A 13,833-nucleotide genomic window follows, 5' to 3' on the forward strand; every position below is an offset into this window, starting at 1 on the left:
AAGTAAAGAGCTTTTCCAAGTTATACAAGAACTCAATTAGAAAGAGGGTCATGCTTCCGTTCCACCCAAATTCATAAGATAAAGAACGAAAACAATTCTTGAAATATAAATCAAAACATTAATTAAAATAGAAAAATAATAGAATCAATCCATACAATAGATAGAGCTCCTAACCTTAACAGTGGAGGTTTAGTTGCTCATGATTGAGAGAGAAAATAAGGATTCAGGTAAATTGTCTGAGATGGAATGAAAAGTTCAATGTTGCATATCCTTTTATATCTAATCCTAATAAATTTAAAATCTACTTTCTAAAACTAAATAATATCTTTTCCTATTTAAAAATTAAATTTAAAATAGAATTAATTATGACAATCATCAACCCTTCAATTGATGGATGGAGACCACTTGATTCCTTCACTCTATAGCCTCTGATCTGTGCTTTCTGGGCTGAAAATTGAGTCAAAACAGCCCAGAAATTGCTGGGGGCGAATTCTGAGTTTGTAGTACGTCGCGCATGTCGCGCGTACGCGCCAGGTGCGCGTGGCGCGCCGATGAACTTTTCACCAATGTGTGTGTGCTCCGGATGTTAGCTTTCCAACACAACTGAAACTGCCTCATTTGGACCTCTGTAGCTTAAGTTATGATCGATTGAATGCAAAGAGGTCAGGATGGACAGCTTTGCAATTCCTTCCATTTTTGCATGCTTCCTTTCCATCAAATCCAACCAAATGCTACCTAAAATAAATAGAATTGCACAAGACTCAAAGTAGCATCCATAGTGGCTAAAAGATAATTAATTCTTGCTTAAACTTATCAAGTTAAATGCAAATTCACTAGGAAAAGATAGGAAAGATGCTCACGCATCATTACGCCATCGACGTTTGCATGCAAGTATGAGGACCAGTGTATCTTCTAACCTTCCACTTTTCTTGCTTTCGGCGATATGATATGAGTATGCTCAAATTACAACCATCCCCGAATTGGATACATTGTACATTATACCTCAACTAGTCACTCTCTACTATTTTGTACTCCGTAGCCCTCCTAATGCTGTACTGCTTAACTGCCAACATGACTTCTTCCTTGTTCTTAAATTGTTGTCCAACCTCGAACTCGTTGCTTGGATCCTCTTCGGGGCCTCCCTAGGTAAACGACCAATCGGAAGTCATTACATCGAGATTCAACCTCGTGAAATGATCCGGCCGGTCATATGGTCGAGAAATGAAAGGCTGTGTCAGAGCGATTTGTGTGTCATCGTAGTAGTTCATCTCTTCTTCCTCGTCACCATCGTTAGGAATTTCGGGTGTTTCTTCATCAACATCGTCTCCGTCATCGGGATTAACTTCATACTGACCCATCATCGGATTCTTGATAGCAGAACCCTCATGACTTTCAACACCGTCATCCATTAAGTCAACATTACGAACTTTAACATTAGACCTTTCTTGACTACCTTCAGGTGGCATATTTAGGTCCACCATTGTCCTTTTGATAGTTCGTCTAACAGCTCCACTCAACGGACTATCATCGACAGTATCTACAGACAATCCTCAGCCACTCAACTCAACGAGGAACATGAATAATTCCAACAGATGAACATTTGTCCATCGGTTGTGCCACAACCTTATAAGCCGTACGTCCTTATCGTCACGTAAACGATACCTAATTCAAAACAACAGAAATATTTCTCACCATGGTCTAATAAATGTACTAGCATCAGAGACAAGACAACTGTAATATACCTTTTATAAAACAAATTGCCATCTACTTTTGTCGGATATCTGTAGTAAATTTTTTTCACCTTTTTTGCCTCTTGCTGTCTGACGGAATGCAATATCAAATTCTTCAACACTGTTAAACTGTTGACTTCCGGTGTCATATAGGTAATTATCGATTGTCCCGATCTAAAAACGATAGAACTTTCTTCATCATACACTATTTCACTATCGTAATGAATAGATAACAATGGATTTCTTAACATTATAAAGAAAAAATGTCAACAATGATAATAAAAGTCGACAATGAAATTGTGGCTCTCTACTCTGCTGCATGCTTTTATTTTAGACATCTAACCTAGAATTTGTCGGAAATTGCAGCGAACTCTATATAAATCGTAAAGTTTGTTGGAGGTTCGGCGAACTCCCTAATTTATATAGAGTTTACCGAGAATGGAACAAACTTGTCTTAATTATTAAAAAAAATTATACTCCAAAAAATAAAACTCAAAAATCTTATTTAAAGAATTAAATAATTTTTTTATTTTATTTAAGAAAAAAAATCCTAAAAAGCGCGTGATTTAGACGGTTTCATTTTCAAATCGAATGGTCAAATCAAACATATTTTTCCTTAATTTTCTATTTATTATGTTTTTTTTTTTCTAAATCAAACCAATTTGAAGGTTCAAATAAGGAATGTTGGATACAGTTTGGTGTTTCCCTTCTAGAGAAGAGAACTAGAAGGTTGACCGTTGAAAATCCCAAGTGTCTCCACTCAAGTTTTGTACCATGCTTTCCTTTTTCTCCCTCCATCCACAGAAATGCATTGACTTTCAAATATCCATAAGACCATAACGCCAAATTCTAAATTTTACTTGCTGCAATTATAACATTAATGAAACCTTTGATAATATTTAAAAATATAGTTAAAGTAAAATTATATATTCTATTATAAAAATAAATATTATTTCTCATAATTTAATTTTTATTATTGTTAATATGAAAAGTTTTTATACATACTATAAAAATTAAAATTAAATGAATTAAATCTTAAAATAGTTTTATATTGATTATATACTATACAAAATTAATAGATAAAGTATTCTTTGAGTTCGATTTTAAAAGATATTTTTAATTAAATTAATCTATTAAAGAATTAAATTTAATCATATTTATCTTCAAACCATTCCATTAATAATTTTTTTAAAAATAATGTTGTAAAATGTTAAAAAAAACATATATAATATGTGACAAATCTTATTTGATATTAATTAAATATATTTATAAAAATTTATTAATTTAGTCTTTTTTTAATTATAAAAATTTTATTTTAATATAATCTAGTGACTAAATCGATAGATTTCATAAATATATTTAGTCAGCGTTCAATTAGGAATTTAGATTCTCTAAATTTTGAATTTTCATTTTAGAGAATAACGTGAAATCTCTCACCCTTAAATAATTTCTCTTTCAAATTTTTTTTGCCTCACCTATAAAATAAATGGTAAAAAATATTATTAACTAACATTTCACATCATCAATTACTCACAAAAATTATAAATATAATAATTGAAGGACAAATATGATTAATTCATAATTTTTTAAAAGATCAATTTAATTAATAAAATCTTTTAGAAGTGAATTTAAAAAACATCTCATTTTTCAAAGATTAATTTAATTATCAACATCAAAATAATTTTCTAGAATTTAAGAGCTCTAATTATATTTTAAAATTGATAAAAATATATGATGTTAGTCTTTAATTTTTTTTTATTAAATGACTCATCACATTATTAAAAATTAATATAATACGTTTTTCATTTTTATCAATTTCAATAATATAATTAATACAATTAGAATCTCAACCTATTTTAATACATACCACCATAGGCATAACTCTTATTTTACAGTATAAAAACTTCCGTAGCCCCCTCTCCCACTATAAACCCCAAACCACGACAATTCACTACCACAACAAGACACAACACAATGCATAAGAGTCCCTCAGGTTCCACACTGGGCCCAGGTGGGCTCGACCTAACCCAGGCCTTCTTCAGGCCCATAACAAACGCCGCACCACCCTCGCCAACCAAGCGCCAAACCAAGATCTCCGTCATCGGCGTCGGCAACGTCGGCATGGCCATTGCTCAGACCATCCTCACTCAAGATCTCACCGACGAGCTCGTCCTCATCGACAACAAGGACGACAAGCTCCGCGGCGAGATGCTCGACCTCCAGCACGCCGCCGCCTTCCTCCCCCGCACAAAGATCTACGCCTCCGTGGACTACGCCGTCACCGCCGGCTCCGACCTCTGCATAATCACCGCAGGCGCACGCCAGAACGCTGGCGAGTCAAGGCTGAACCTGCTCCAGAGGAACCTCGCGCTGTTCAAGAGCATTGTGCCGCCGCTTGCGCGGTACTCACCGCAGACGGTGCTGCTCATCGTTTCGAACCCCGTGGACGTTCTGACCTACTTGGCGTGGAAGCTCTCCGGTTTTCCATCGAATCGGGTTATCGGGTCGGGTACGAACTTGGACTCCTCAAGGTTCAGGTTCCTCATCGCCGATCATCTCGACGTCAACGCTCAGGACGTGCAGGTCACTCTCATTTTCCTTTTTGTATTTTTAAATTTTTTATTATTGTAATGTCTACATTACTGTATCCCGCAAATCTTGGGATACTTATGTCTCTTATTTCTCTTCTTGTTTTGGATGTGTTGCCGACTACTGCTTCATTTAGTGTTAAAAAACTAAAAATAGAAAAAAAAAACCATGTAGATAATTAAAGGAATGTTCTTGGCGAGTTAGATAACAGCTAATACTTGAAAGACAACAATTTAAATTTATTTAATTTAATTTAATATTTATATTTTTATGTATATAATATTTATAATTATAAATTTATTATATTTTTTTTGGTGATTTTATTTATTATATTTAATATTATTCAATTATTTCAATGATAATTAAAAAATATAAAATAAAATAAATAATAATTAAAAAATTCAAAATAAAGTAACTTTAAACTGATTTTGTATTATTTTTGAATATTTTTGTTAAAATGTTTTACTGCCGTAACAGACACATACTTTATATAGATTTATCTAACTATGCCCATTAAGGTATCAACGCATAATAGAGTTTGTATTGAAAGATTAAAAATTTTAAATTTTCAAAACATTTCACTAGAAAATATTTCACTCAATTACTTTCTATTTAAAAAAAAAATTACAAATTAAAACTGTTAATTTGGTTCAAATTAAGAATGGCATTTGAAGTCTTCCTTAAAAAGGTCACTCAACATTTTAGTAATGACACTCAAAGTTTGGCTTGATGTATCTGATCAACTGATCATTCAAGCCAAGTTGTTAGATATGTTTAACATACATAGAAATGCTTGTTTTAAAATAAGAACATAATTATTATACAGTTTACAAAATGTAATTGTAATATGATTTTGTAGATACTAATTTGAATAACTGAATACTAGAGAATGTAAAGTTTGTATGCTGTTATTGCATTTCAGGCTTACATAGTGGGGGAACATGGGGATAGCTCGGTGGCTCTGTGGTCTAGCATCAGCATTGGTGGTGTTCCGGTTCTGAGCTTTTTGGAGAAACAGCAGATAGCATACGAGAAGGAAACATTAGAGAACATACACAAAGCAGTGATAGACAGCGCCTATGAAGTTATCAGCCTCAAAGGCTACACTTCTTGGGCCATTGGCTACTCTGTTGCTAGCTTGGCGCGCTCTATTCTCCGGGACCAAAGGAAGATCCACCCTGTTTCTGTTTTGGCAAAAGGCTTCTACGGCATTGGCAACGAAGTGTTCCTCAGCTTGCCAGCACAGCTTGGTCGCGGAGGAGTGTTGGGTGTGACCAATGTGCACTTGAATGAAGAGGAGTTACAAAGGCTCAGGGACTCTGCCAAGACCATACTTGAGGTGCAGACTCAGTTAGATCTTTGAATTTGTGTTCATCCTTCTAGAAAGATCTCTCCTCCTTGAAGTGCGCTGTGGTTTATTAGCTAACTTATTTTGTACTTTAACTTTGTTTTGTTTTGATTTGCATGGTTGTTACATGTTAATTTTGACCCTTGCGGTCCGTCGTTTATGTTAATTGATACATGTTATTTCGGTCCTTTTTGTTGTTACATGTTAAGTCTAGCATGGTAGATCTAGTGATATGTATTTTTTTATATGTGTAGCCAGTCAATTAAAATTTCAATTGTTGTAATTCACTACCCGAAAAAAAGAGATTTAGCCACAAAAAATTACTCACAAATACATTAAAGTAACAAAGTTATACGTCAGTCCTTGAAATTTGCTATGAACATTCATCCCTATAATTAGGTTTTATCAATTTGCCACAAATAACATTAACACTGACCTCCTAAACTATAGAACCATTTATTCTCCATTTATATCAATATCAACATTTCCTCTGCCCCTGTATTCTATTTCTTTTCTTTCCTCCCTTCCCTGGTGACGAACCTTAGAGAAATTTTATAATGAGGATAAAAAATAAAATTTAATTTTAGATATATTTGTCTTTGTCTTTCTACAATATCCAACAAGTTAAGAATTAATTCCTTATTAATTTGAGTTCTATTTAAGAGTTTATAATTGGCTAATAAATTATTACACATACAAGATAGAATTGGAACTCCTAATATTTACTTAAGCGGAGGATTAAGTTGTTTATTCGACCAACCTAAATTGGTTTAGATATATTTAAAATTTTAAATTAGAACTATTTATACATGTTGATAAAAACTAGAGATATACACACAATCACTTATTATAGTATTTAAAATAATAAAAAAAAAATTTCACACACAATATAATATTCAAAATAATAAAAGCAATAATTTATAATGACATTCTTTTTTATTTTTAACATGACAATATTATTTTTTATATATCTTCTTAAATAATTATTTTATTTTTTATTATCTCATATTTAACTGTTAAGTCTATTTATTATAGTCTTTATAGTATAAACAAAATTTATACCTAACTTGTCTACCTAAATTTTATTATATTTTTGCCTCCACCGTAAAATTTCTCTGGGTCCGTCACTGCCCACCATGGCTAAGTCGTGCACAATGAATTAATTTGGCATGGTTTCCACCAGTTTTTTCCAATTTTTATTTAAATATTTTTCCTCTAATTTGGTAAAATTTTTATTTAAATGTTTCCCCTAATTTGTTTGGTGCACCAGAAAATGGCAGAGACAAAGAGTTAGGAGAATCCATTTTCAAGTAAAACCCTTTTTCTTTTATTATCATCTTTCAATTCCTGTGATTATCATTTTTGTTTATATTTTGCAACTATAATTTTTGCTTGGATTTTATTCAATTTTTTTTATATTTTTTCATTTTTCTTATTTTTGTTCGTGAGTTATGAAATAGATTTTGCCTTCATTTGTTTATTAGATTGTCGAGTGTTAGCTCCTATTAAAGGATAGGTTATAGGGAAAAGCCTGTTATTTCTTGTTTGATTGTTGATTATCCTTCTATTGTGTTCTTGATGTGTGTGACTCTTTGTAACCATCAAATATGATTTTAATAAATCTTTCGAATAACTGTTGCACTTTTTGTATATGTTTGCATTTGTATAAATTTGAAAATATTTATATATAGCTGCATTAAATTCTCCCAAGTTCAAATTTAAAAGAAGATGGATATTGAAGATGTATGCAAATAACAGAAAACAATTAAGAAACATGAAGTTAAAGATCAAAAGCAAGATAGAATCTTAGATCTAGATTCTTTATATAAGAACCAAACCCATATCTCTCAACACATACACACATGAAAATGATTTCAAAGACTTATTTTTATGAAAATAATGATAGAAATTAATTAAAATTAAAAGGTTTTATTAAACTTGAGCCTAAACGCTTTAAAAACATGATTTATACTGAAAATAAGGAATGGAATCGACTCTGTAACCAAAGAATCGATTCTCATGTTCGAAATTCAAATTTTTTTCAAACAATGAATAGCAAGAATCGATTCTCTTGTGAAAAAATCGATTCTTTTAAGTGACAAATAACTTGTAACGGCTAATTTTGACAAAACTCATTTTCACTTCATTTCTAACGTTCCAATACTTTGAAAATTCTATAAATAGGTGTGTTTTAGCCGTATTTCATATACAACACCTATTCTAAGCTTTATTGAGTTCATATATCAATTTCTATACAAATTTAATGTGGTTTATACACAACTTGAGGGATATACAAGTTTATGTTCATTAGAGCTTAATTTGTATTCATTCACTCTTCTAGAGAGTATTCAATTTTTGTTTTCTTAAGTTGTAAAAGAAGATGTTTTTAGCTCCTTTTGTTGAGTGATTTGGAGTGTGATTCTCCAAGTTTGTAAAGTTTGTTTATACACTATGTCCAAGTTGTAAAAGAAGATGTTTTTAGCTCCTTTTGTTGAGTGATTTGGAGTGTGATTCTCCAAGTTTGTAAAGTTTGTTTATACACTATGTCCAGTGAGGATACCAAAGAGGTATATTAAGCACTCAAGAGAATTCTTAGCGAAGGTGAATTGGCCTAATATACGAGTAGTGATCATATACCGTGAGATATACATCAAGTGCTCGTTGTTGTAACAATTTGTAAAGCATCCTAAAAGCTTGGTAATATAGTAAAAATCTCCAACACTTTAGTGGTAAGGACTGATCGTAGGCGAAGAAGTTACAATGAACTAGAATATATCGTCATTTGCAATTTCTCTCTCTCAACTCAATATCTTTTTATATTCATAGTACATTTTAATAATAAGTGGTGTGGAAAGTAAAACCTCCTTTTAAGTACTTGAGAAGTGACTTAAGTCCTTAGAAAAATACTAGTACAAATTCATTTATGCATTTTACTTCAACTTCATTTAAATTTCGCAAAACTTTATCATTGTTTTTTGATACTCAATTCACATCTTCTTGAGTATCATGTACTAAGTGACTAACAAGATGGTAACGGTTCATTCAATTCATAGCTAAATTTGTCAGTGGTGTTCATAACTTATGCTGAATTTTTATTTATGAACTTTCAACACTTTTAACGCCATGAAGCTTTTGAAAAATCATTCTTATTTTGTAAGGTTAGTCATGAATGAATAACGAATTCCTTCCTTAACTTTAATTTCTCTTCATATGTTTTGTGAATTCCTAGATTAAAATCACAACAAAAAAACTCAACAAACTAATATATCTACATAACTTTTTTAACAAGTCTAAAGTAAATCTATGTCTTCTAGATAAAAGTTCTTGTCTTTGACTCCAACTTAAGGCCTAGTTGGAGATCCAAACATTTTACAGTTCCATGATGATGATGATCAGAACCAACAAGGGAGAATACATACAATAATTTTTTTGTTGATAATGAGAATTAGGAACACATCACTTTAAAAACATCAACAAAAAGACCTGCATCTTCATCATCATCTTGATCAGTATTATTAAAACCAAGCTGAGTTTCAAAATCATTATTATTATAGGAAGAAGGATTATAGAACGAATTATCAATACTGTAACCTACTTGCTGTAAAAGATAGTGGTTGATGGTGGTAGCATTTGTTTTTTGAGACTGCAACTTCTTTTTTTTTATTCTCTCTTTCTTTTTTGTGTGCATTTTAGTGTCCCCTAATGCTTGAGTTTGTGAATTTCTTGTAATAATATTAGTACTCTAATATATTTTATTACTATTATTCTCGTCATGATCTCCCTCTAATAATAATATTGAGCTTTTCTCAACCGATGATGATGAAACTGAATTTGAAGAATTCATATTATATCAAATTATCTCTTCTTTAAAATTTTAAGATCTAGAAACAACAAGATTAATGTAAATGATTGATTTATAACATTTGCATCTTGCAATGTCTTGAATAATTATGCTTATGCTAATAATTATTTCTCCAATATTTTGAATCTAATCAGCCAATCACAACCTTTACCATATTGCAGGCACTTTGCATAAAACGTCAAAGGCTCAGACTCGTACATCCTATAATCAATCCCTTTAGAAAGGGTATACCTCCTAATTGACATGACCATAATCTTCCTAGAACCAAGTTCCATTCCAACAGCAAACTCACCATCTTGAACAGAAAAAACACCTACAAATAAGGAATAACAATTTTAATGTTCTATAAAACTATATATCATAGCATTTAACATGTTAACTCAAAATAAAATTAAAATAGCACTGGTCTATAAGCAGATTGTTTCATGCAGTTACAATATAAAGAAAAATAATGAAACTTATTTGTTTTTTTTTCCGGTGCACAAGAATCTTAATATCAACTACTGTAGCAACATGCAAAATCTTGAAATAATCAACATTCTCTAAAAACAAAAATTAAAATTTTACCAACATTCTTTACAAAATGATAAAGTCACATACTTGTGTTTGCAAACTCAACAAATTCTGGTGCGTGTATAGCGTCGAGGTACAAAGCACACATGAAAGATAGCACATCAAACGAATATTGCCTTGCAATCGTGTTTATTGAACCATGAACTTCCCTTTTAGGACGACTCTCAATCCCTTTGTCGCTTCCTCCTGATAAACCACTATTTTATGGTTTATTTTGTATTGAATTCAGCAAATTTTATCAATTATTCTCACACTTATGCATATAATTCGCATGTTTTATATTTTTCTTCCTAACTTTGTGCTATGATTGAAAACATGCTTCTTTGGCCTTTAATTTGCTAATTTTAATCCTCTCTTATTACCATTCGATGCCGTGATATGTGTGTTAAGTGTTTTCAGGTTTTATAGGGCAAGAATGACTTAGAGGATGAAAAGAAAGCATGCAAAAGTGGAAGAAACACAAGAGATCGAAGTTTTGAGAAGTTGGCAGTGACGCACACGCGTGGACGACGCATACGCATGACTGGTGCAGGAGACGAGCGACGCGCACGCGTGGATGATGCGTACGCGTGACCAAGATTTTGTCAAGCAACGCGTACGCGTGGGTAACGCGTACGCGTGACAGAGCATCACGTGCTGCAATTTATAGAAAACGCTTGGGGGTAATTTCTGGGCTCTTTTTTGACCCAGTTTCAGGCCCAAAAATTCATATTAGAGGATGTTGAGTGGAGTTGGAAGGGGGAATCCATCATACACACTTTCATTCACATTAGTTAGGTTTTAGATGTAGTGTCTAGAGAGAGAGGCTCTCTCCTCTCTCTAGGTTTTAGGGTTTTTAGTCTTGTTCCTTCTCAATTTCAGAATTCTACCTTGCTTTAATTTAGTTTTCTTCTACTCCTATTTGTTCTAGCACTTTAGTTATTTATTTCTCTTATTGATTCCTTTATTTTGATAATTTAGTTTATGAACTCATGTGTTACTCTCAACTTTCATTAATGCAATTTATGTTTCACGTTTCCTATTATTCAATTGTCTTACTATTGTTATTTCCTTGCTTTGGTAGTCTTAGATTTTGCTATGTCTTATTAGTTTTCTATGTTTTTATTTTGTGCCTTCCAAGTATTTGATAAAATGTTTGGTTGAATTTTAAATTAGATTTTTATGTTCCTAACTTGGATTGATCAATTAGAGACTCTTGAGTTATCAAAACTCTTTTGTTAAATGGTAATTGAAAATTGCTAGTTGGCTTAGACTTCACTAAATCTAGTCTTTGATTAGGACTTGTGAACTTAAGTTGATTTTTCTCACTTGACTTTTCTTCATTGTTAGAGGTTAACTAAGTGAGAGTAAAAGGTAATTACCATCACAATTAATAATGATAATGAGGATAGGAATTCCAATTCTCAATCCTTGTTAGGACTTTTCTTAGTTGTTATTTTATTTCCTTGTTATTTACATTACTTGTTCCTTATTTCAAAACCCAAAAATATACTTTCCTATAACCAATAATAACTACACTTCTCTGCAATTTTTTGAGAGACAACCCGAGGTTTAATACTTCGGTTAATTTTATTGGGTTTGCTTAAGTGACAAACAATTTAAATATTGATTGAGGTTTAATTGTCGGTTTAGAACTGTACTTGCAACGCGATTTTTTTGTGAAAATCTTTACCGACGTTTTTCCTCCGTCACCTCCTAACATGTCATTGTTGGCTAAGAATTCTTTTTCACTATCATTGTTGTTTTCTTCCCGGTCTATGTTGTCTCCTTCACTTAAAAACCATTCATTTACTTCGTGCGTATTACCCAATTGCTTGAACTCAGCATACAACTCCGAGATCGGCACATGAGCTTGATTCTGTCTATAAATCATTAACATCTCTAGCATAGTTGCTTCATCAATCACATTCATTGATTGAAATCGTATCACACCACTAAAAAATAACACTGGTTGCCTGTACAAAATATTACTAATTCTTTTGAAATAGATTCGTGTATGTGTTGGCATAATCTATATTTTCACTCTTCAGATGACAATGTGCAAGAAATAATAAGAAAAATTGGATTTCTACAAATAAATTTTACGCCCTCAGTTATATATGATATAACTTCACCATCAAAATATACCAGTACACTCATATTAGCTTCCATTACTCTTACAACAAAAACTAAAAAGAATTGTGACACACTTCAAACATTTTGAAAAAAGGGATATAAATGAAAAATTTGTTAAGAAAAGAGTGAAAGTGAGTCTGAATATGAAGAGATGAGTGAAAGTGAATTCATTTGCAAACTCGATTACCTCTTTTATATAAGGAGATAAATATTAATTTTTTAATCATTAATTTAATAAAATAATTAAATTTTTTTGAAAATAATATTAAAATATTAATATTTCACACGATAAAGTAATCTTTTCGCACTCAACGAACTGACGAAAATATCATGTCAAAACATTTCTCGCTGTGAACAATTTGATTTATTATTTAAAAAAAAAAATTCTCGCATGGTGCGAGATGGGCGAGATGGGCTGATAAGCCCTTTTCCCAATTACTTTCTTGTACAGTGCGAGATGTGAAACGAACAAATTTAAAAAAAAAATAAATCCTTTTCGTATAGTGCAAAAAACAGAAGGCCATCCACATCTGAGAACAACACCTCAGTCCCATCTTAACGCACATGTGTAATATTATTTCCATATTAAATTTTTTTGGCCACCAATTAAACCTATCACAAAAGAAATGGAGGGAAAGAAAAGCAAAAGTTAATAAGATGAAGACACAAAAAATTAAACCTATCACAACAGAAACGAAGGAGGAAAAAAAAGGAATTAATATGGTGAAGACACGTAAAAGTGGACAGAACTGGATTGTATAACATAGATAAATAAATAGATATAAATATGCATGGATTGGCATAACAACCTATTATATTGTTAATTCTTCTCTGTTTTGGTCATTGCAGTTCACACTAATTATATACATGGATCTAGTTACCCAAAAACATGTATTTTAATTTGCCTATAAATAAAGTATGACCTTGTCAAATAATTTTTCAATTTTTATAATTCTACTTTGTGCCTCTTATAATACCATCACAATTGATTCAATAATACAGAGCTTAACCCTTGTTATTATTCCTTAAAAATGGAAAATTTTACTTAGTTTCCAAATTTATAATATAAGAGACGTATGCTTTTTATTAATTTTTTAATTAATTTTAAAAATAAATTATATTTAACTGCTCAATTGTTAGTTAATGATAAACTATCATTTTTGTTCTAAAACTTTGGCATAAATATTAAAATAGTCTTCAAGATTTTTTCGTCTTATTTGTATTTCAAATAATAATAATAATAATATACTTTTCAAACTCTTAAGTTTTTTGTAATTTTGTCTTATTTGTTAGTTTATTCTTGTTCTTATTTTCAACTACAATCAACAAAATAACAAATAATATTAATTTATTTATATAGTAATTAGTATCTGTTGAGAGTGACAGTGAAGGAGGTAATGATGGTGAAGTGATAGTGAGTGAGAATAGAGTTGTGGTGGGTGACTAGGTGGTGTTGATGGAGCTGGGGTGAGTCGGGTATTATATGAGTTAGGAATTATGGATACATTTTTTATAAGAAAAGAATTGGTACAAAAGTATTTGACTAGATGTTGACAATCAAAATATTAACAGTATGGATAAAATTAAAATTTATTGAAATGTTAAAGATAAAATTG

General features: G+C 31.4%; 1 protein-coding gene across 1 annotated transcript; it reads left to right on the forward strand.

Moving 5' to 3' along the window:
• The first annotated feature begins 3,282 nt into the window (after nt 1–3,282).
• On the forward strand, nt 3,283–5,854 carry LOC112802888 (L-lactate dehydrogenase A). Its single transcript, XM_025846279.3, has 2 exons — nt 3,283–4,313; nt 5,242–5,854. The coding sequence occupies exons 1-2, from the start codon at nt 3,705–3,707 to the stop codon at nt 5,680–5,682; spliced, it is 1,050 nt and encodes a 349-aa protein (XP_025702064.1). The 5' UTR covers nt 3,283–3,704; the 3' UTR covers nt 5,683–5,854.
• The last annotated feature ends 7,979 nt before the right edge of the window (nt 5,855–13,833 follow it).

This window comes from Arachis hypogaea, chromosome 1 (genome assembly GCF_003086295.3).
Source record: "Arachis hypogaea cultivar Tifrunner chromosome 1, arahy.Tifrunner.gnm2.J5K5, whole genome shotgun sequence".
NCBI classification, from domain to species: domain Eukaryota; kingdom Viridiplantae; phylum Streptophyta; class Magnoliopsida; order Fabales; family Fabaceae; genus Arachis; species Arachis hypogaea.